The sequence below is a fragment of the Diceros bicornis genome, chromosome 31 (assembly GCF_020826845.1).
Source record: "Diceros bicornis minor isolate mBicDic1 chromosome 31, mDicBic1.mat.cur, whole genome shotgun sequence".
Taxonomy (NCBI): domain Eukaryota; kingdom Metazoa; phylum Chordata; class Mammalia; order Perissodactyla; family Rhinocerotidae; genus Diceros; species Diceros bicornis.
The window spans coordinates 20,346,264-20,368,518 of NC_080770.1; the positions used below are offsets into that span (position 1 = coordinate 20,346,264).

The 22,255-nt window shown below is 47.8% G+C and overlaps 1 protein-coding gene across 1 annotated transcript; it reads right to left on the reverse strand.

Moving 5' to 3' along the window:
* Positions 1–10,158: 10,158 nt before the first annotated feature.
* LOC131395420 (ral guanine nucleotide dissociation stimulator-like) lies at positions 10,159–15,084 on the reverse strand. Its single transcript, XM_058527302.1, has 3 exons — positions 14,898–15,084; positions 13,306–13,534; positions 10,159–10,224 (listed from the first exon to the last, which is right to left on the reverse strand). The coding sequence occupies exons 1-3, from the start codon at positions 15,047–15,049 to the stop codon at positions 10,159–10,161; spliced, it is 447 nt and encodes a 148-aa protein (XP_058383285.1). The 5' UTR covers positions 15,050–15,084.
* Between the last annotated feature and the right edge of the window lie 7,171 nt (positions 15,085–22,255).

The window sequence follows — 22,255 nt, forward strand, 5'->3', positions numbered from 1 at the left end:
ACTATTGATATTTTCTGTAAAAATAGGAATGAAAGTTTATATGTACAAAAATGTCCATACAACTTATGTTTTAATAGGAAAAAATAGAGACTGTGTAAACGTTTATCAATAAAAGAATGTCCAAAATATTTATTAACAAGTCTCTAGAATATATCACACAGCCATTAACAAGAAATTAGTATTTTGTGCATTTACATCTCATGTAATTTCCAGTAAACTTGTAATTATTTCACCCGTCTTACTCTTTCCCTTCCCTTTGACCTGAATAATTAATGTTCCTTTACTCTCTTTACTTCACTGATGTTGATTTAACTCTTTTATTATTCCATTATTTTCTCTATAAACTTATTAGTTGGAATCATATAGAAATCTTTGTTTAATTGCACTAATGGCTAAATCCTGAATTCTTAATACAGTCTAATATGAATAATTACTTTTACCACCTCCCCCAAATGCTAATACCTTCAACACTTTCAATTCTATTTTTAAGCTTCCTGACATTTGTATTACTGTTTTCATGCATTTTATTCTACATATATTTTAATCTCCATGAGAGATTTCTAGAATTACTTCACAAAATAAAATTCATTTATATTTATTTATAAATTATCCTTTCCTTTCCTCTTCAGTCCTTCCTCCATTCCTGGTTTTCAACCTGAGATTATATTCCTTTGGATGTGATAACTCACTCCAGTATTTTGTCTAATTCAAGGCTGCTAACAATGAAAAGTTTCACTTTAAGTTTTTCTAGGACATCTTTATTTGGGGCACTGTTGCTGCTGGGTGTAGAATTCTGGTTTGACATGAGATTTCTTTTAGCATTTTAAAAATGCTGCTCTGTTGATGTCCATCTTATTTTATTTATGGTTAGAAATCACCAATTGGCCTTTTTCTTGCTTATTTGGCATCTATAGTCCCTAAAATCCTTTACATTAACTTTGGTTTTTAGACCATAGTTTAGTTCATTAATATTTCCTGTGTATGCACTCTGCTTAGGGAATGTTGAATTAATTGAATCTGTGGATTGATGTCTTTCATCAACTTGAAACATGCTTGTGTATTTTCACTTCTGATATCAATTCCTCTCCACATTCTCACTACTTACTCCCCTTTTAATCACATCCCTTGTGTATTCTAATTCTACCCTGAATTTTCCAATGTCATTGACCCAGTGGTTTTCTTGGAAGATTTGCTCTTGAACTGTCTTCCATTTTAGTAAACCAGCCTTTTGCTGGAATCAATTCCTTCTTTAGTACTTAAATTCTTAATTTCATTTCTAACATAAACACAATATGTAGCTTTAATTTTTTAAAAAAGAGATAGCAGAGCAGTTTGACAATAAGGAGAAAATGATTTCCTTTTGATACAATAAAGCTAAAATAGATAAGAGAAAATTATAAATTGGATCATATTAAGTTATATGAGGAGCCAGTATTCATTAAAATTCACCAGTAAGACCGAGGGAGCAGAAAAGCTGAGTATCTTGTTCTTTGTACTGATGTGGACTACCTTTTGAAATGATAATATTTAGATTTCTTGGGTTAAATAAAAATGTTATAAAATCCAGTTTCATCTGTTTGTATTTACTTTCTTTAACATGTGTTCTGGAAAATTTAAACGACATAGGTCACATTGTGATATCTCTGTTCGTCTTGGTTGGATAAAGCCATGATGTGATGGTTAATTTTAGGAGTCAGCTTGACTGGCCTCAGGGGTGCCCACATAGACGGTGAAGCATTATTTCTGGGTGTGTCTGTGAGGATGTTTCTGGAAGAGATTAGCATTTGATTCCATAGTCTACGTAAACAAAGCCACCCTCAATAGTGTAGGTGGGCATCATCTAATCTGTTGAGGGCTCAATAGAACAAAAAGGAAAGAAAGGCTGAATCCACTGTCTCCTCCAGACCTGGGATGTCCATCTTTTTCTGCACTTGGACATCAGACGTCCTGGTTGTCAGGCCTTCAGACTTTGACTGAATTATATCACTGGTTTTTCTTGTTCTCCAGCTTGCAGATGGCATATTGTGGGACTTCTCAACCTCCATAACCTTGTGAGCCAATTCCTACAATAAATTTCCACTTCTATAAGTTTATATATATTCTATGGTTCTATTTCTCTAGAGAATCCTGACTAATACACATGGGTAACAAAGTGCATATTAAGTGCACATGGAGGAAATTTTCCAAGGCATAGGAGGCTCCCCCAACCCCACAGGAGGAAGCAAGTCATCCCATCCAGGCAGCAGGCATGAGCATGTGCACGCACACACACACACCCACACACACACAAACACAAGTAATTTGAAAATGTGCTCAAGCTCAAACTCTCACTCTCTGCCTTATTGTTCATCACAGCAGTGATTTCTACATGGCATGTTATACATCCTTTGCCATTTATTATCTCTTTCCTCCCACTAAGACTAAATCAAACAGGGGCAGTCAGTCTGTTTAGTTATTTTGTAGATCACAGGTTTTATACCAGAGCTTTGCATGTAGTAAGTGCTCTAAAAATCGAATGACCAAATAGTTTTCCCTCCAAACTGGAACATATCAGGGAATGAAAAGTGTAGTATTAATAATTATGATAAGACAACAGGAGAAATATGTGCTGAAGACAGAAATAGGGGATTTATAAGTTAAGATGAACTGATCACTTTTGCATTTTAAACAGATCACTGTGACTAGAATCTCATGATTGTATTATGAGGAGAAAGGATTTGGAATCTTAAACTATTCTTGCTAATTTATTGCAGTGTACCACTCTAAAGGTGGTATCTTTGCATAAGAGTAGTTAAGTGGATGGATTTAAAATATTTCAGGAAATAAAGTTTTAATGTTTCAATTTTATATGTATATAAATATCAAATATATATTGTACACATAATATATGTGAGCCCTTTATGTGTGCAAAGCCATTGTGAACACTATTGTGGGAAAATTTGGAAAATCCACATTAGTCTTGTCTTCATGGAGTATCCAGTTTAGTGAGAAAGAACTAAATCTTGAAAGAAATAGATAATATTGCACATGTAACTAAAATAGAAAAAAAATCAACGAAGAGGAAAAATGGAGTTTTGTAATTTAGGTTCCTAGTGCAGGCGAGTTCACTCTGTGGAAATGATATATTTTATGAGATGTGAAAGGTGATTGGAAATAAATCAGAAGTGGATAACCTGTAGATAGATTCAGGAGAGTGGGTGGATGGTTCATTGATACGTGAATGTGGGGTGGCAGGGTGTCCAGAGCGACACCCAGGGCTAGACACATTATTAGCACAAACAAGTGAGTTTGGGAACCCTGAGAGAGAAGCAAATAATTTGGGGAAGTGGTTTGCTCGACTTGGGACCTGGTCATTGTGAGTTGAGTCATCACTGATGTGGTGAGTGGGCAGGTAGATAAATGGGTCTGGAGGTCAGAGTTAGGTCTCTGCTAATCTTTGGACATACTTGGCTCATTAGTGGTATTTGAAGCCAGGGAAATGTATGGAGTTTCCCCAGAAGGAGGGTGCAGATGGGGAACAGGTGTCAGAGCAGGGTTGACTCCCAGGAAGCATCAGTCATTGTGGGGTGGTCATAAAGAGAAGCCAGAAAGTGACTCAGGAAGTTCAGACAGGCAAGAGCAGGACAGTGTAAGGTGGTGGATCCCAAGGACAAATAGGCTTTTAAAATGACGTTGAAGTCCACAAGGTCACATGCTACTGCAGAGCATGTCAGACAAATCATGACAAGTCCCCGGTGGATTGGTAAGAGACATGGCTTGTGAGGTTAGCAAGAGAAGCATCCACAGAATGGGGATGGGCTTGAGTGGGCACTGTGCAAACACAGGCATGGGGCTATATGTGAACTTTTCACCATGGATCCCTGGCAGGAGGAGGAGAGGAGGGGCGTGGAGGGTGAGGACTATTGGGAATGCTGGCTGAGAGATTGTTTTGTAGATGGTAGAGATTTGTGCATATTTGAAACCTAAGGGATGATTCCAGGAGGGAAGTGATGGAAAGTACAACAAATGTGGAGGGCATAATGTAATTGAAATTGAAGAATGAGATAAAATTCAGAGTGGTTTCCACAAGAAAGAAATTTCTTTGGATATAACAACAGAAAAGGTGTGATAAATGAATTCCTTATGAGGAATATTTATAGATCTGATGACTAGAGAGTCAAATAGTTCTTGTTTGATGGTTAAAAATTTATCTGTGAAAAATGGAGGAGGTTGGAATAGAGATTTATGGAACTCAAGAAATGGAAAGAAATGAGCAGAGCGTTCAGGAAGCATTAGAGAAATGCATATAGGTCCATTGGTTGCTGTGATTCTCTGTTGGGATCCACAGGCTCCTGGTGCATTCTCTCTTCAGTGCAAGTGTCAACATGGCATGGCAGGTACATTACTCAACAAACATGTGATAAGTGAATAATTGGTGGCATCATCAGGTCATTCACAGAAGCCAAACTGAGAGAGAGCTTCCTTAGGTCAGGAAGGAGAAGCATTCCTTTATATTTGTGATGTTTTGATTTGTAATATTGTAATGTGAACAGCAAGTATACTGTTTTTATCAAAATTGTGTTCTGAAGGTTTTCAAAAATCTCTAAATCTCAGAGTAGAGAAAAATCAATCTCTGTGAATCTGTTACTTGCTTCAAAGGTTGTCAACTCGTATACCATCTGGCTTTGTTTATCCTCACACCAAGACCCCAAGAACTAACCAGCTGAGATGGCTGAGAGCGCATCATTTCAGCTGTAAATATTTCCATTTCTGGTACAGATGAGGGAATTTTGGAACACAAACAAAATAACATTATCACACACAAAAATAAAAATGTCATTCGGATAATCAACTATCTAGTCAGTAGCCAAAGTCTCCCAGTTTTGTCAAGGTTATTTCCTGGTTTTACATTTTATTTGAGTCAGGATCTTAATGAAACCCGTCTTTTGCAATTGGTTGATCTGTTTCTGAAGTCACTTTTAATCTCTTGTTGGTTCATGCATCTTGGGATTTGGGTGGAATATGAGTGTGTGTGTTTGTGTGTCTACACCGATGTGTGAATTCTTTCTTTCCTGGATGGGAGTGCCCTGAAAGGAAGGACCTGGGCTGTGGTAACCAGGATTTCTACTCTGCTTCTGGCTGAACTGAAAAGGCCTCCCGGGGTGACACTTGCAGCCTTCAGAAAGAAGGGGGAAGAAGTACCAAGGAATTCAAGACAATGGCCCTCGTCTTACAGGGTGTTTCCAGGGCATGATGTTTAGAATGCCGGGTGGTAACCCTTTAGGTCCAGGTCGTCGGGTGGGTTCTCGGCATGAGCTCTGAGCAGTGTCTGTTAAGCACCCACGTGGGGAGCATTTCAGTATTTTAATTGGTAAGGTTGTGTCTGTTGTGTCTGTGGTGTCTAAGATTGGTGGCATTCCCCTACTGGACCCACTTCTATACCTGCCCCTCTCCTGCCTCATCTTTCAAAACTCCCAACAGGAAAGTTTCACATCCCTGTAACACAAATCCATATAACCACAGCACAGACTGGGGAAAAGAACACAGCCGTCCCAGGGGCTACATGCTCTATGCGCTCAGGCCAAGCTGCCCCTTTGGGACAAGTCAGTAACAACACGACTGAGTGTGTAAACTAGTGATTGTCTGAGACCATGGACCTGAGAACCTCATGGGCCCAGATGTCACCCAGGGCAGCAAGGGCTGGTGTGGGTCATTCCGTGGACAGGATTAAGGTCTATTGTTCTGGCAAACCAGAGCTCACCCCTGATCCATCAGGCCCAACTGGGGAGGAATGGCCACGATGTACCTGACAGAGAGGCTGGGGGCCTTCTAGGGAATTTCTACCCTAAAAGAATCCTACAGTGAAGTGCAGGGATGCTGGAAATCCTATTTCACAGGGAGCAGTGAGGTTTATAGAACAAAGTCCTGTTGTAGGTTTAAAAGCTGCATCATGAGTCTTTCCCTCTAGACATGAAACAAGCGGGAAAATGACTTCCACGGGCATGGGCCAGGATCCCAGGAGGATTCCAGTCTAGGCGAAGGGTGAACAGGGAGCCCTAGAGGCGGCCTGATGGGGATGTCCTGTCGGCCCTTAGTCCATCTGCACATGGTCTTCCTCTGTCCGTGTCCGTTCCACATGCAAACTTTTATCTTTTTACATTTTTTCCTCATTTAGTGTTGATGCGAATCCAGACACTGATTAGAAAACGGCAAGTTCCAATATCTGATCAAAGAAACCTCAACAAGAGAAGCAAAAAACATTCCTTCTTCCTGGAAAGCTGTAGAAAGACAGCACCGTCCTGGGGAAGGACATGGTCCTGGTAAGTGCTATTTGAAAGACACCCACATTTCAGTGGTTATTGCTCTGCCTGGGCAAGTCCCTCCAACCTCTACATCCAGGGAGATCTGAGGGGCTGTCTCTGCTCCTGGCCCAGGTGAACCACACTGAAATCCACCTGTCCTCTGAGGAAGGGGGACTTGAGGGTTTCATTCAGTAGCCAGGGAGGAGGCTGGCCCTCCTCCCTTCTCCCACATACAATAAGCTGTGACCATACACAAGTTCTTAATTCAAGGAGGAAAGTGAGATTCTGTGTCTCATTTACATGAGCATAAGAAGTGAAAGAACCACACCACAACACCCAGGTTGTGACAGAAACAGGATATAACGTTAAGAGTCAAATCTACCATTTACTATTAAAGAAATAATATCACTCCTCCCCAATGGGTTAACAGTGGCTGGCATGGAGATGTCAGGGAGTTGGAGGGGGTGGTGCCCTCCCTCTGGGGCTTTAGGGGAAACCAGGGAAAGTCTTAGGATGTCCTCGTTCACTCAGGGTGGGAAGAGCTGACCCGGTGCACCCCGAGGGTCCCAGTGTCCCTGCTGGTCAGGAGGAGCTGCACTTGTGGTCTCCAGAGTGTGACGGCTCATCGCCAAGGGCATGGTGGCTGAAGAGAAGAAACAGACTATTTTGGGGAACCTTCCTGAGATTCATGGCACACCTCCCTGGCCCCCTGCACTCTGATCCAAACCCTGTACCGAGTGCTCAGTCCATCAACAGCACCCCGTTTGTCCCTGATGCAGGAGGCATCATTTAGCATCACCCATTTCAGAGGATGCAACTGAATCCCAGAGAGGAGAGGGGAGCGGCCTGTCCCAGGCCTGCTCAGCAGTGGAGCTGGGATCCAGTTTCATGCTTGGCCCAAAGCTGTACTGAGCCCCTGGATTTGGTCGCTCCTGGTCCTAACACTCACTCGGCCCTGAACTGGAGGATGTCTGGTTCCTCTTTCTCCTGAAGAGCCGCATTTTGCTCGCCTTCTGGTGTGCGGGCTCCAGCTGGCAGGAGACCCAGTAGCTACAGGACAGAGTGGACCTGTGAGCTACCAGGAGCCACACCTCAGGTGCCCCTCCCAGAGCCTGCCAGCAGCTGAGTCCTGGTGCCCCATGGGTCACCACGCTACGAGTTCTGTGGCTGATCAGCGAGCCAGGCCACAGGCTCTGGAGCTGGCCATCAGAGAGAGTCTGCCCTGCCCTCACCCAACTCCTGTCCCCCTCACCTCTCCTGGACACTGATGGGCTCCATGGCCTGGAACCAGGCCCCAAATCGCTCGTCGGGCTCCAGGTCATATGCATTTGCAGCCTGCTGGAGCAGCTGGATCCTCCTGATGAGTTTGAATTTCTGGGAGGAAGGACAGGATGCAGACAGGGCTTGGGTGGGGAACGCTGCCAGGGACTTGTGCGGAGTGAGGATCTGGTCTGGGGTCTGTGCTCACTCGGGAACCCTCCTTCCTTCCCACTCCATTCAGGACTTGCCTGTCCTCACAGTTGCCTTGAATTAGTTCCTCATCCAGGAAGGTGTCCTTGATGCCAGCCCCTCCCGCACCCGCCAACGTGATGGGATGCCCAGCTTTGTGGATCTGACTCTCCCAATAAATTTAAGGCCCAAGGGATGAGGCCAGAGAAAGTCTTGCCAGGCGAGGTCTCTGATTTCCACATCCCCATCCTCCCCATAGCTGCTCACCTCACACCATTTCTGGAAGTTGACCCGATTTCCCTGGAAGGGAGACAGCCAATGTCCATCAGAAACAGCCCCCTAAGCCCATAACCAACCCCCATCCCACCCCTTCTCAGGCTGCAGGAATGTCAGGGCCCAGCAGAGGGCAGACCTTCCACAAAGAGAACTTGACACTGGGCCAGGCTCTGGGCTCCAGAGCAGGAGGGACAGGGGAGCTGAGGCCAGAGACCTTATGTAGCACACCCTCTCTGATGACAGACGGGCAGACTGAGGCCTCAGGGAGGAAGGGATAGCTGGAACACAGAAGTGCTTCCTCACTTGCAGGGGCTGATGGCACTCCCCCAGGGGCAGGGCCTGAGGGGGAGGCTGAATCCATCTCAGACACAGCCTCCTGCAGCTCTGCAGGCAGGCAGCTATGAGCTTCACCAGCCCAGGTAGACTGGTGGGGGGCTTATGCAGAGCGTCTATTCACACATTGCTAAGATGGGCCTGACTCCCCAACTCCCAGGGGTGGCCATGGGGCTCTCATGAGAGGAGGTTTGCCAGGTACTGAGAGCTCAGGTCCCAGTGCAGGGCTCTCGCCTCCCAAACGTCAGGATCCTGCTCCCTGGCCCCACCTCCAGGCTCACTCACTTCCAGATAATCCTCCATCCCAATGTCCAGCAGCTTCAGGTGATAGAGAAACATGCCCAGGAAGGGGACGACACCCTGTGAAATCAGGGTGGGAGTGGTGAGATGAGTCCCACCTCTCAGGTGCCCCCATGGACCCTCCCCCAAATCCCTTCACCCCAGCCTCCTGCCCACCACAGACTCCCACAGAGAACAGCCTAGGACCCTCAGCGGCCTCCCCCCAGTTGCCCCCTCCAGGACCACCCAACTTCCCCAGTCACCTCCCAGGGGCGGCTTTTGGCAAATCCCAGGGTATGTGGTCCCTGCCCCTCCCCTCCCTAACCCATCCTGGGCCCAGCCCTTCCAGGCCTCCTCCTGGTCACTTCCAGGGCAGGCCTTTCAGGCTCTTGGGCTCCAAGAGCTGGGCTGGAGGAGGAGGGACCCCTCTCTTAGAGAAGCCTCCAGCCGTGAGGAGAGTGACCCCTCCTCTGACACCTGGACCCTCCCCGTCAGGCCACCTCACCTGCTGCTGCTGCCTCTCCTGGGCTCCCTGCGGGTCCATCTCATGGGTGGCCCTCACAGATGACACCTCCTGCAGGGTCAAGGACAGGCTCAGGGAGGCCATGTTCCCTTCCCCGTGTCTCCCAGGGCCCTGATCTTGGACCCTGGCCATCTGGTGTCTATGGCTGCTCCCATTTCAGGGTGCCCTGATGCTAGATCACTCCCAGCTCCAACACTCCCTCCTCGGTGCCCTCAGGCCTGCCCAGGCCCCTAAGCCTCTCTCCTCATCAGGAAAGTGTGAGGAGGACTCCCCATGCCTCCCAGAGTCCCCTGAGGACTCAGTGTCATCTGACTGTCACCAGTGCTGTACCCTCCCCCGTCGAGGAGGAGGAGCACAAAGCTGCTGCACATTCCTCTCCCCCTTGTACCTCATCACCCCTGTGAGGCCTGCACCACAGATCATCTCCCTCCACTTCCCAGATGAGGAGACCGAGGCCCACAGAGGGGCGGTGAATTGCTAAGGGGCCCACAGAGGAGACCGCTGCCCCTCGCAGCCAGAGGCCCTGGCCCCCGGCCTTCACTCCTCCTCCAGACACACCTCTGACCAATGTCCTGTCCTCTGGACTCTCGGGGTGTGTTGAGGCCCTCAGTCAACCTGAGCCATGGATGGAGAGGCACAAGGTGTCTCCGGTTCCCATGCAAGTGGCTTCTGTGTTTTCCAGCCCCCTGGGATTCTCTGACACCAGGCTGGACCTGAGGCCATGCTAAAGGCCTCAGCTCCCTAGGATCCCCTCAGGATGGTCCCTGCACAGAACTCCTCCTTTATTCACTCAAGAAGGGGAACCCCTTGTGCCACATCTGAGTGACAGTGTAGGGGGTGACCACGGCACTGTGTAATGGTGACATTTGCATCCTTTTTCACTTGGAAACTTCTAATGTCCCTTCTCCTTTCTCAGCTCTCATGTTTGAAGTCTGTGGTCTGAGCCTTTGTACAATCCTCAGGCCCCTCCTGCCAGGGCCTCGATGGAGGCCATTAAGAATCTGTCAGGAAGGTCCATTAAGAATCTGTAGGTTCCTCGATAATTCTCCTTGCCATCTGGGACGTATCCTTGACGACAATGCCCTGGGAGAGACTCACTGGTTTGTCAGCAGTGATCACTATCGGGCTAGACTGCACAGTCCCAGAGAGCACACAGTTCTGTCCCAGATCCACCATTTGGCCCAAGGCTGTGCAGCCCCTGTGTCCACAAGGCCTGTGTGACCTCACAGTGCCCATCCCTGGGGCAGGCAGAGTGCCCTCCCCTGCGAGCTGCAGTGAAGACAGAAGGAGCAGCAGGGGCCTAGCTTCCTGAGGACAGACTGGGCTGCTTTAGGAAGAAAGGAACCCCCACCCACTCCATCCACCCGCCAGCCTGAAGGATGATGAGGGCCAGCTGATGGGTCTGCATGGAAGCCAGACACCTGCTCATTCTGCCAGCTCTTCACCTCTTGGAACAGTCCAGGCGACACCACTGTATCCCGTGACCAAGGCCTCCTGCCCCAAACAGTCCCCACCTGCCCCTGCAGCTCACACCCCCGCTTCCTGTCCAGCTGGACAAGACAGACCGTTATTTCTCAGGGAACCTTAAGTGAAAAACTTACCAAAGCACATCCTGCCTGGTCCCTCCCCACCTCACCTCCCGTCCTTCCAGATCTCCAGCCTCCACTCACCTCCTTGAGAAGCTTCCTGCTCTCCCAGTGGCATGTTTGGAAGATCTTTTTAACTATTTTACAGTTCTTCCTGAGGAGGGAAAAAAGGAAAGAAACACTGGAGTGGTTTGAGGGTAAATCCCTTTTATTTGAAAACCCAGAAGATCCAGACAGCCTGGATGAGCATTTTCACTGTGTCGTCTGAGCCCTGAGGTGTCTGGGACTGGGGAGGGGGCTCTCCTATTGTCACCTGGGGCCTCCATTCTCTTATTTTCTCAGCAGATGTGTTTTAAACAGTCTTAATTTCACGTGGACAGAGAGTTCTGTTGCTGCAAACACTTGAAAATCTTCAATTTGGTTCAAGCCATGATCTGTCACTTAGGGAAACTGATTCCTGAGGCAGAACCACTGGCCTAAGTTTTCAGAAAGACTTGAAGCCTGCCAACCAGGTCAGACCCTATCCCCAGGGTTTGCTGTCTCCCAGGAGGTCCCAACTGACTGAAAGGCAATGCCAGCCCTGTAAGGGGTGTCTGGTCCACCCAGGTGGTGCTCACATGGAGAGAGGCCTACCCACCTGGACACCTGTCTCCACGTCTCTTTTAAACGTTGAATGGAGGGGCCCTCCAGAGCCCAGAAGATCGTATGGAGAGAGGAAAGGTTCCTCAGGCCGTGGCATTCCTGGGGAAGGGAAGAGAATGAGCTGTGAGCGGGAGCTGGAGCCCTGCTTCTTCTGGCTTCTGTCCCCTCATTGACGTCTCCTGTCCTGGATGAGACAGCGGCTCAGGGAACCCGGAAAAGGCACAGCTGGAACCTGATGAGGAATACTTCCAGGGAGGAGGATTTCAGCTCAAGCCAAGAAAGGAGCCCAGGAAGGGGTGAGCTTCCTACCACTGGGACCAGGAGTCAGGTCATCGAGGCCTGGCAGGAGGGGCCTAAGGTTTGTGCAAAGGCTCAGACCACAGACTTCAAACATGAGAGCTGAGAAAGGAGAAGGGGCAGTTCCCCCGACTCCACAGAGGGGCTCCCAGGGCCTCCCACATCTTACCTGGGCCACCTGGATCCAGAGCTCCACCACCCTGGCCCTGTCCTGGGCCGTCATGCTCGGGTCCCCAATGCAGGTGGTGATGATACATTCGACCACTCTGTTAAAGTGGGTCATGGTGGCATGGATGGTCGGTGCCAGGTGCTCAATGCCCCTGTTGTCACCCTGGGACAAGATGGAGTCCAGGAATTCGTGAGGCCTCACTGTCTTGAAGAGCTCCTGGGGAGGACAGGGAGTGTCACCCAGCCCTGCCACAGCCTAGCTCAGCTTCCGCAGCCCCCAGTCCCAGGCTGGGTCAGTGGTGAGAGCTGGAGCTCAGGAAGCTGAGAATGCGGCCTGAGGCTTGTGGGAGTCCCTGGGTGTTGCCTGTGTCCCCTGAGGGCACCCAGCACAGGATGACCCAGGAACCGATACTGTGGCGCAGGGAAGTGGCATTTGCTCGCCGCCCAGTCTCACTTCCTCCAAGCACCAGAACTTGGCTCCTGCTTGACCATCTCTAGGGGCATCTTCGAACCATTCTGACCATCCTGGGGTCTGACTCCTCTTTCAGATGCACATTCCCCCAAGGCAGCAACAACCAGGGGCTTTGTTTGTCTGCCTTGTAGTCATGTACACATGAGGTGCCTAATTAGTGCTGAGGCTGTTGAGGCCTCCTGGGCAAATGAGTGAACTACCCAACGACGAGACAGCACTTCAGTGTGCTCCCCTCCCCCACCAAAGCGCAGACTCTGCCCAACTTCCTCTCTGCTCCACCTCATCCAACTGCACAGCCACTCTGCATGGCAGCTGCTCTCAGTGTCCATCTCTACTGTCCACATGAGGACAGCAAAGGCTTGGGAGTTAAGAAGGCCGCTCAGGTCACATGAGGGTAAGTGGGGAAGCAAGAGGTTGGACCGAGATCATGGGATTCTGGATCAGGAAATGGCAGGTCTGGGGCAGCTGATGGCACAGGGAAGGCCGGCCCCACCTGCCCTGAGAGCCCCGCTGCTCACCACATCCATCAGTGTCAACTGCTCTGCCACCAGCCGGGGAGGGAACTCCAAGAAGTCAGGCTTCTCCTCCCTCAGCAGCTTCTTGGTGGTCACGTCCCAGGGGCAGGCGGGCTCTGGGGCTGGATCTGGCTCTGCTGTTATCTCTCCAGGTGGAGAGAGGATTCTCCCTGGAGCCAATGGTCCAGCTGGCTCCAGCTCAGGAGCTGGCACTGGGGCTGGAGCTGAGGTTGGTGGTGGCTCTGGCCCTGGAGGGACTGATGGAGGTGACACTGGCTCCAGCTCTAGCACAGGTGGTGGAACTAGAGCTGGAGCTGGATCTAGCCGTGGAGCCGGCCCTTGCTCTGGCGCTGGAGCTGGAGGGAGCTCTGGAGATGGTACTGCAGCAGGAGAAAGAAACAGTGTCACTCAAGTAGCTGACTTCCCCTGTCCTGTCAAAGCCAGGAAAGACCCCACTGCCTTGAAGTGAACCAAGCCTCTGAACATTCTGCAATTTGTCATCCCAGACTGCAGTCACCTCACCTTCCAGCTCTGCCTCAATGGGCCGTGGATGCTCCAGCTGGACCTGGAGAAGGTAGGTGTGGCCCTGAAGCCCCGAGCCAGGCAAGCTGAGATGCAGAGAGGCCAGCTTCATGCTGAAGCAGGGATAGTGCAGGAGCTCCCGGAAATCCTGCCCTGGGTCCAGGCAGGTTCCCACCAGAGAAGAGATGGCACTAGGGGAGGCAATTGGGCAACAGAGTCAGAGGCCTGGCCTTTCCCTCCACACTTCTCACCCAGGGCACCCTGGCTTGGGACTGGGCCCTATGCCTGCCCCTCTCCATCCAGGTGAGAGCCACATGGCAGCCCTGACCCCTGTGAGGCTGTCCTGGCAGTGGCAGGCCTGCTTATCCAGCAGGTTGACACAGAGTCTGTTGTGACTCTCTTCCCACTGACACTCTTCTCCTGAAGGTCTGGGACACAGCCCACCCCAGCCCTCCATGCACTTGTGCAACTGGATTGAGCACTGAGACAGATTTGTGACCAGGTTGCTCACACACCTCCTGTTCTGGGCCTGGAGACGGTGGTCAGAAGAGGTAGATGTGGAGAAGGGGAGGCAGATTCAAATGGGTCTGTGGTGGGAATGGGTTTCTAGGGGAGAACTCAGCCCAGCCACCCCTCTGGTTCCCAGGGGTCCTGGCACCCATCCATAGCTCTTTGACTCCTGTCCTCCTGGAGTGGAAGCCACCGGGCCTCTGCCTTCCCATGGGAACCAAAAGATGCGTGAGATGCGGCTTCTGACAGGCTCCCCTCAGCCACAGCCTCCATCTCTCCCCCCACAGCTTGTTCTTTAGAGACAGGAGGCCGTCCTTCTGGACCCAAAGACCACTCACTTTTTTAGGTGGTCCTGCGCTCTGCCCTCCTGGCTGGAATAAGGGGAGATGCCTCCAGATGTAAAGGAGGCTATGAGGGCATCCCTTGGGATGGACGGTGGATGACAAGACCTGCGAATGATGTCTAATGTCAATGTCTGACTCTCAGACGGAAATTGAGGCCACGCATTGTGTCTCCTTCATTCACTGAGTTTACTGTCTCCAAATGTCCTGCATGCAGTAGGTGCTTAATCTACATGGTTGAATGAATGTAGTCCACCCAGAACCATCCCAGACACCTGAGTGGGCCTAGGGCCTCTCTGCTGCCCCAGAGATCCTTGATTGGCTACCCCAAGGAAAAGGACCAGGACCAGCTGGATGGAATCTCCAACTCCTTGACAGGGTGGTTTCCATGTGCTTTTCCAAACTCAGAAAGGCCGCATTTCAGAGATGGGTGAGGCAGACTACTTTTCACGGGGAAGAGAGAAATAAACACCATGAACAACCACAGCACGTCCACAGCCCTCTCTGCAGAGCCAGACACCAGGTAAGCACCCGCCATGGCTGATCCCATTAGATCCTGCAAGATCCCCTTGAAATTTATCCTCTCCCACCCTACTTTTCAGAGGAGCAAACTGAGGCTCAGAGAGATTTGGTGACACTCCCAGGACACACAGCTGGCAGGGGACAGAGTCACCACTGTGCTGAGGAGGGAGTGGCCACTCACCTAGTAAACAGCTGGTCCAGGACCTGGTGGGATGTGTCTAAGGCCGAGTAGTTGACCATGAAGGTGGTGAAGCTAGAGATGTTCCTCCTCAGGAAAGCTGGTGCAATGGACTCTGTCAGCTTCTCCATCATGCCTGTCTGGAGGGCCCGCATCCTGCAGGCCTCATTTAAATTCACGGTGGACTCATCCTCACACTGAGGGAGAAGAGGAGGTACATACACTCAATAACATCATGGTGAACCACCGAGAGGATTGAGGTGACTTTCTACCCTCCTGTGTAGCTGGTGGGAAGGAGTGGAGGTCCAGATTCCTTTGGGAGTGGGACTGTGGAGCACTCTAATGAGTAAACCCTGGGGGGTTCCAGGGGATACTCAGATTTGAGTCTGCATTCTAGTAGTGCCTTGGTCATCTCAGAGTCCTGGGTATGAAGACCCCTCTGCACCCACACTCACCTGAGACCAGCCCTCTTCATTGATGGACTGGCGCACCTGTGTCCTCTCCAGGGAGATGGCGAACTGGAAACCATCTACCAGCTCCTCAGCCATCACTTGGGTGCAGCTCTGCAGTGACAGTGCCCAGAAGTCAGGCCAGGAGGCATCAGGGGCCTGCCTGGACTTTGCCACAGAGGGAAACCCCACCACAGTTCAGGCACAGAGGGGCATCTGCATAGTCTCCATCAGGGAAGGAATGTGATGACACCTCGACGGCCTGGGATTCACATGTGGGTAGAAGAGCTTGCTCTCCAGCACTCACCATCCTCTCCTGCAGCCAAGATCTTCAGTATGAACATGACACACCACCAGATCTCCACCGTTTAGCTACCTGCTCCTGCTCAGGGTGGTTCCTCCTCATACTAGCTTCTCTAATTCCACCTCCCACATACACACACACACACACACACACACACACAATGAGGGTCAAGGGGTGTGGGGCTGTCCGTTTGGGATCACAGTTGTGGCCTGACCTAGAGTGGCCTGCCCTGGGCTACGCTGTTACCTGATGGTTCCTCCTGCCAAAAGGCCACAGACATTCGAGGCGAGGGCTGAGCCAATGTCTAAAGCGACTTAACATGCTCTCATTCTTGGCTTTCCGAGGACCAGAGCCTCGGAAAGTCACGGGACAACACGAGAACATCCTGCTGTGTCGAGTGTCTCCACTCAAATGAACTGGACAGGAGGCTGTGGTTACAATGTGGGTGCCTGGTAACCAGAGTTCTAAGTTCTGTTGGGGGCTGTCACCAAGGAAGTGAGGTCACTTCTTCAAGGTTCTATTACTTGGCCCCTTCCTTCAATCATACCCACCCAAAGCCCCCGCTAGGCTGTTGGCTGCTCTCCCTCCTTGCCCATGTCATCTCCATCACTGTACACAAATATCCGTCACCACCCTCCCCACAGCTCCTTGGGAGTGGAACCAGTGGCCAGCTTTGAGGAGACAGAGCTGAAGTCACAGTTCTTTTATCCTACCAGTTCTGTGTCGTGGAAAAGCCACTGTGCCTCTCAAGATCTCCCCAGTCTCCCAACCTGCACAATGGGGATGGTGCTAAAAACAGCTTTCTAGGAACATCGTCAGGTGTATATGAGATAATACCTACAACACCTGTGGGCTGGTGTCACATGTGTCTAATGCTGAACCTCCCATCTATGTCAGTTCCATCTGTGCAGCCTCCAAAAACCCCCACTCCATACTTCTTGTCACACATCATTGGCCTGAATTTGGTCTGGTCACTCTTATCTGCAAGAGGGGTTAGGAATTTTATCTTTTAGTTTGTTGAATTGCCACCCAAAATAAATCCGATTCTGTGTTCTGAATATTAAGGGAGAAGGTGAACAGTGGAAACTCCCCGTGCTCTCTCCCTACACTAACCTTCATGTCGAAGGGGAGGAGATGATCTTTTCAGATGAATCAAGCATGTATTTACCTACCACAGGCTTTCTTTTCTTGTTGTTTATTCATCCACAGAGAACAAGAAGTCTTGCTTCCAAACCAGAATGTATGAGACGTCCACTGCCCTCTGTTCCCAGCAGAATGACCAGAACCAATTTGTTGGCTTTTATTTGCCTGGCCCTTGTAAGTAGATCTGAGAACATTCTTTCTATGTCCTTCATAGAGTGGGTCTGGGAGGGTCTGAGGTTGTAGAGAATTGTAGGCAAATAGCAGGCTCCTGAAAAACTGAGTCAAATTTGAATCTCTGTAATTCAAAGAAGGAGAGTGATATCAGCATCATGGTGGAAGAAGACACCTCCTGTTTTTCTACTCCTGCACTAACAATGCTTTGGCATCCATCCATAGACAAAAGTGCCTTTGTGGGAGAAGTGTGATCCAGCACCATACGCCAAGGGACCCAGAGGGAGTCTCACCCAGCCATGCATCTGGTGATAGGCAGACAGACATCGGTCCCAGCTCTGGACCCTGCAGTGGCCCATGAACCAGCTCAAGCTCCTTTCAGCTGCTGCATGGAAACCCCTGAAAACACTGTCTTATATCATGACACACAGAGGAGAGGGCCTTTGTGGAAGTCCAGGTTTCACGAAGAGAAGTTCCAGCCCTCTGTTGGAGCACAAAAATATGAGTCTGGATGGGTTGAAGAGCTTGGAGGCATTGGCAGATAAGTACTCTTAGAGGGCTTTAAAGGATGTGGATCCTGTAACTGCACTGAGCACTCCATCAAGAAGTCTCCCATGACTTGTGGGGTATGCGTCACCCATGGATCTCCCCAGCTGGCCCTTAGGCACCCCCAGTGCTCTGCGTGCCTCACATACACACGCCTCCACCCTAGGGCTTCTTCCTTGTGTATGCTTCCAACAGTGGTGGTTAGAGTGAATTTTGGAGGACAGCTAGTGAGCACGTGCAGAAACTTGGTCCGAATCCGCAGGCCAGAGAGAGACCACAAACTTGAGGTTTCACACAACCTCTGGAATACAAAAGGGAGGCTGTCAGCGCCCAGCCTATTACATCACAGCATCAAGAGAATGCATACAAGCTGGAGAATTCTGCCATTAATTAACAAATTAAAAATGCTGAGATTATACTGGTATAACACATTAAAATATAAATGTATTATTGAAACATATATTAAGTTTAAAAAAATGACATTTCACATGTTGGAAAAATTAAGTTTGAGAAATCTTGTATGTGGTCAGTAAACATCTGTCCCTCCTTCCCTCTCCAGAGCAGCCGTATGTATATGTATAAATACACACATACACATATATATATACCCCCTTTAAGTTCTATATATAGAGAGATGCATATGTGTATGTGTGTCCACAAACACTCATACATATATATAATGCATGTACCTATGTATATCATATACATGTATGTATACATGATAGAATACTCACATTCACATTTGTATATCTCTACAATTTCACCTTCAATAAGGTAAATTTCCGGTTTGTATTGACTCTAAATAACTCTGCATTTTAACTTGTTAGGTCTGTTTCGCTTTGTTTTCCCCAAACTTTCTGGTTAGTCCTCCGGGCACTTCTCAATTGGATAACTGTTATGTGTTTCATTCGTTGTTGTCCTTTCATTTTCTCTTTTTAATAAACATATTTGTTGAAGTATGACATACAATCAGAATAGAGCACAAATCCAAGTGTAAAGATTGATAAGTTATCAAAAGGTGTACACATGTGTTAACACCACCCAGGCCAACAAACAGAACATGACCAATTCTATTTATAGTAGATTATACATGATATATATAATAGATAATAACCGCAGTTACCCAGATTATTATTTCTCCTTTTTCAGGAAGTAGCACACTGAATTGCAATGCATAAAGCAAATTTGGTCATGATGTGGCCTCCTTCAAAAATATAGCCGGATTGGGAAGGTTAATTTTTTTTAGGAATACATGAGTTTAGTTCCAGAAAAAAAGAGGCTTGTAAATTTCCTTTCCTGTAATGACCTTGTAAGATTTGTGTAGCAAAGTTAAGCTATTCTCATAAAATGAATCAGAAAGTTTTTCCCATTTTTCCTGTTCTGTGGAAGAGCTAGAGTCAATGTGTATTATTTATCTCCTGAATGTTTGGTGGAATTTGCCAGCAGAGGTGTTGGCCACGATGAAATGTGGGAATGTTTTAAACTATGGATTCAGTTTCTTCTTTAGATATGGGACTATTCAGATTTCTCATTTCTTCTTGAGACAGTTTTGGTAACTTTCATTTTCCTGACAATTTGTGAATTTCATCTAAATGTTCAAATGTATTGACATGTTCTTTATAATAACCCGAGTGTTGTCAGGGAAGGTCTGGGGTGACTCTCCAGGGGGCAGAAGTCAAGCTCAACTCATGTGTCCCCACAGCTTCAGGCACCTGGATGCTGGAGGGAGAGCTTGTTCTCATTGCAGGACGAGAGGCTGAGTGCTTTTCTTTTCACCCTCTGCTCTCCATTCACACCAGCTGAGGAGACCTTGTTCCTGGGCAAGTTGGCGTGCAGGCAATGCCCCATGTAAATTCTTCCAGGCCTGGTGGATATTTGGAAATTTGTTTCTCAGATGTTCTCTTGACACCACATGGCAACATTTGTATAATATTCTCTCTTTATTTTCTATTTGAGTCAGTTTTGGTAATCACATTTTCAATTTTCAAACTTTACAAGGCTGTGTCTCTTAGACTCCTAAGTGTTTTCCGTTTTAACTCATTCAAACTTCTCCCGGATATTTCTGACTTATGGTGATTCCTTCTTCATGGGAGCTCTGAAGCTCTTCCTAGCTCCCTGGTTGTTGATGGTGGCAGATACACGAGTTTCCTGGGGCCGAAGTTTAGGCAGTTTGATTGCCAGCCTTCTGCTGCACCATTCTCAACCCACAGACACCGTGCTTCTCTGCTTGTCCCAGAGCCTTCAGTTGTAATTACTCTTCCTCTCCAGGGCTATCTCCAATCTCATGTTGATATTATTGCTGTTCTCTGAAGCATTTGATGGTGTGTTCAAATGAACAAGCATTTTGGATCCTGAACCAAAGAACCATTTACAAAACGCACTCTGAATGTGATCTGCTTTTCCATTCATTAAACTTTTCTCATAAACTTAATCACTTTTCTCCATGTGTGTGGAATTCAGTAAGGATGTTCCAGAGCCCAGGTGATGTTACTTGATTTAGCTATAAATTCTAGGGCTTCAGGAGCGCTGTTGCCACAGATGGAATGAGTTGGCTGGGCATTCTTCCTTCATTAAGTGGTTGCATTGGATTTGAAGATAATTGTGGTTTGAGTCTTTTCCCTAAGTAGCCCCATCCGTCTCAGCAGGTTTCAGTACAAGAACTATCAGTATGTTCTGGCCTTGGTTTTTGCCATTGAGGAAATCAACAGAAACCCGCATCTTTTACCCAATATATCTCTGGGAGTTGATCTCTATAATGTCCTGCACAATGAACAGAAGGCACTGGAGGGTTCCCTCATTTGGGTCTCAGGGCTGGGCAAAGACAACCCAAATTACACCTGTAGGAGAGAGAGCAAGTCTCTAGCAGTCCTTACTGAAAGAACATGTGCAATTTCTGCCCAGATTGGAACACTGCTGGAACTGTACAAATTTCCACAGGTAAGCCTGTGTGGGATGGGCAGCCATGAAATCATGTCTACTTTAATGCCATTCTCAGGTGCCTGAAAAGGAAGAAAGGAGGAGACTGTGTTTATGCATCTCTCACAGGATGTAATCTCCAAGGACGAGTGTATAGAGTCTTAGTGAGGTATGCACATTTCCTTTGTTTGGCAGCCCTAAGCACTATGATTTCATCCATGTCCATTGATAACAAGGTTCCAGGGACCATCTGCTGTTGACCAGATTGGGTCCCAATCCTGAGTCAACAAGTCATTTGCATGAACATCATTTGCAACGATGCAAATGAACTGCATCAGAGGAGGCAATGTCAGGTGTAAGGTGCAAGTGTCAGAAAGGGCCCATGTCACTCAGGGCTCAGACAAGAACATTCTAGCATCACAGCCTCCAAAGTGCAAGATAGGGAGGGACAGCCTCACACACCCAGGGCCCAGGGCAGCCACAGGACATTCTATGTGTGACCCATGCAGGGCTGCACACCAATCATGAGTGCAGAAACACCACAAGCCCATGAGGCCCTGCCTGGGGAAGCAAAAGTCATGCTGAATTTATAAGATTCCAAATCAGTAACTCAAGATCAATGCAGAAATAAATTTGCATTTTTGATTTTCTAAAAATTGACCTCCTTTGCTTTTCCTCAGTTCTTTTAACCATGCTAATTCCGGGATCAATATGTTGTGATGATCCACTTCTGCACCCTCAACATTGGTTTCCTCCATTATTAATGCTGTTGTGAGAATTTCCTCCCTTTCCTCACCCTAAAGCAGAGGATACTAGCTGGAAGGAACCCCTGTATTCGCCATCATGCCAAACATCTATGACTATGACAAAGGTCACACACACCTCTATGGCCCTGGAGCAAAGGGGATTTTAGGGCAGTGAAACCATAGTTCTATATGATTCTGTAATGGCGGATACATATTACTACGCATTTGTCAAAACCCATAGAATGTACAACACAAAGAGTGACCCTAATTCCAACTATGGACTTTCATTAATTATAATGTATCTGGACTGGTTCAGGAATTATAACAAATGTACCACACTAAAGTTAGTAATTTGTAGTTAATAGTGTTATAGTAATAATGTTATATAAGTTATATAGATTACTAATGAGATGTTAATAATAGGAAAACTATACTGGGAGGGATGAGGGGATATATAGGAACTCTATAATTTCCACTTAATTTTTCTGTAAACCTATAACTGTAAACCGTTATATGAAATAAAATCTATTTTTTTAAATCATATTTTCCTATCTGGTAGCCTCTAGCTACATGTCACCATTGAGAATTTAAAATGTGGCTAGTCTAAATTGAGATGCGCTGTAAATGTAAAATACACTATGGGTTTCAAGGATTTTATATAAAAATATGAATGTATAATACCTCAATGACAATTACATATTGACTACATGTTGAGATAATAATTCTTTGGAGATGTTGGGTTAAATAAAATATATTAAGATAAAAAAATGAAAGGCTTACATGGCTACTGACTTGGGAATTGCAAGATGCACCACCACACACACACACGAGACTCTGGCTGAGGCAGGGGGTTCTAGGTTTTGCAACCACCTCATAAATTTATGGCCTCCCACACTCAAACCCTCCTCTCCTGACTTGGAGCAAGGCTATTGCTATGGGTTGAATTGTGTCTCCCAAAAGATATGTTGATGTTCTAATCCCTGGAACCTATGAATGTGGCCTTATTTGGAAATAGGGTCTTTGCAGATGTGATCAAGTTAAGATGAGGTCCTTAGTGTGGACTCTAATCCAATATGACTGGTTGGA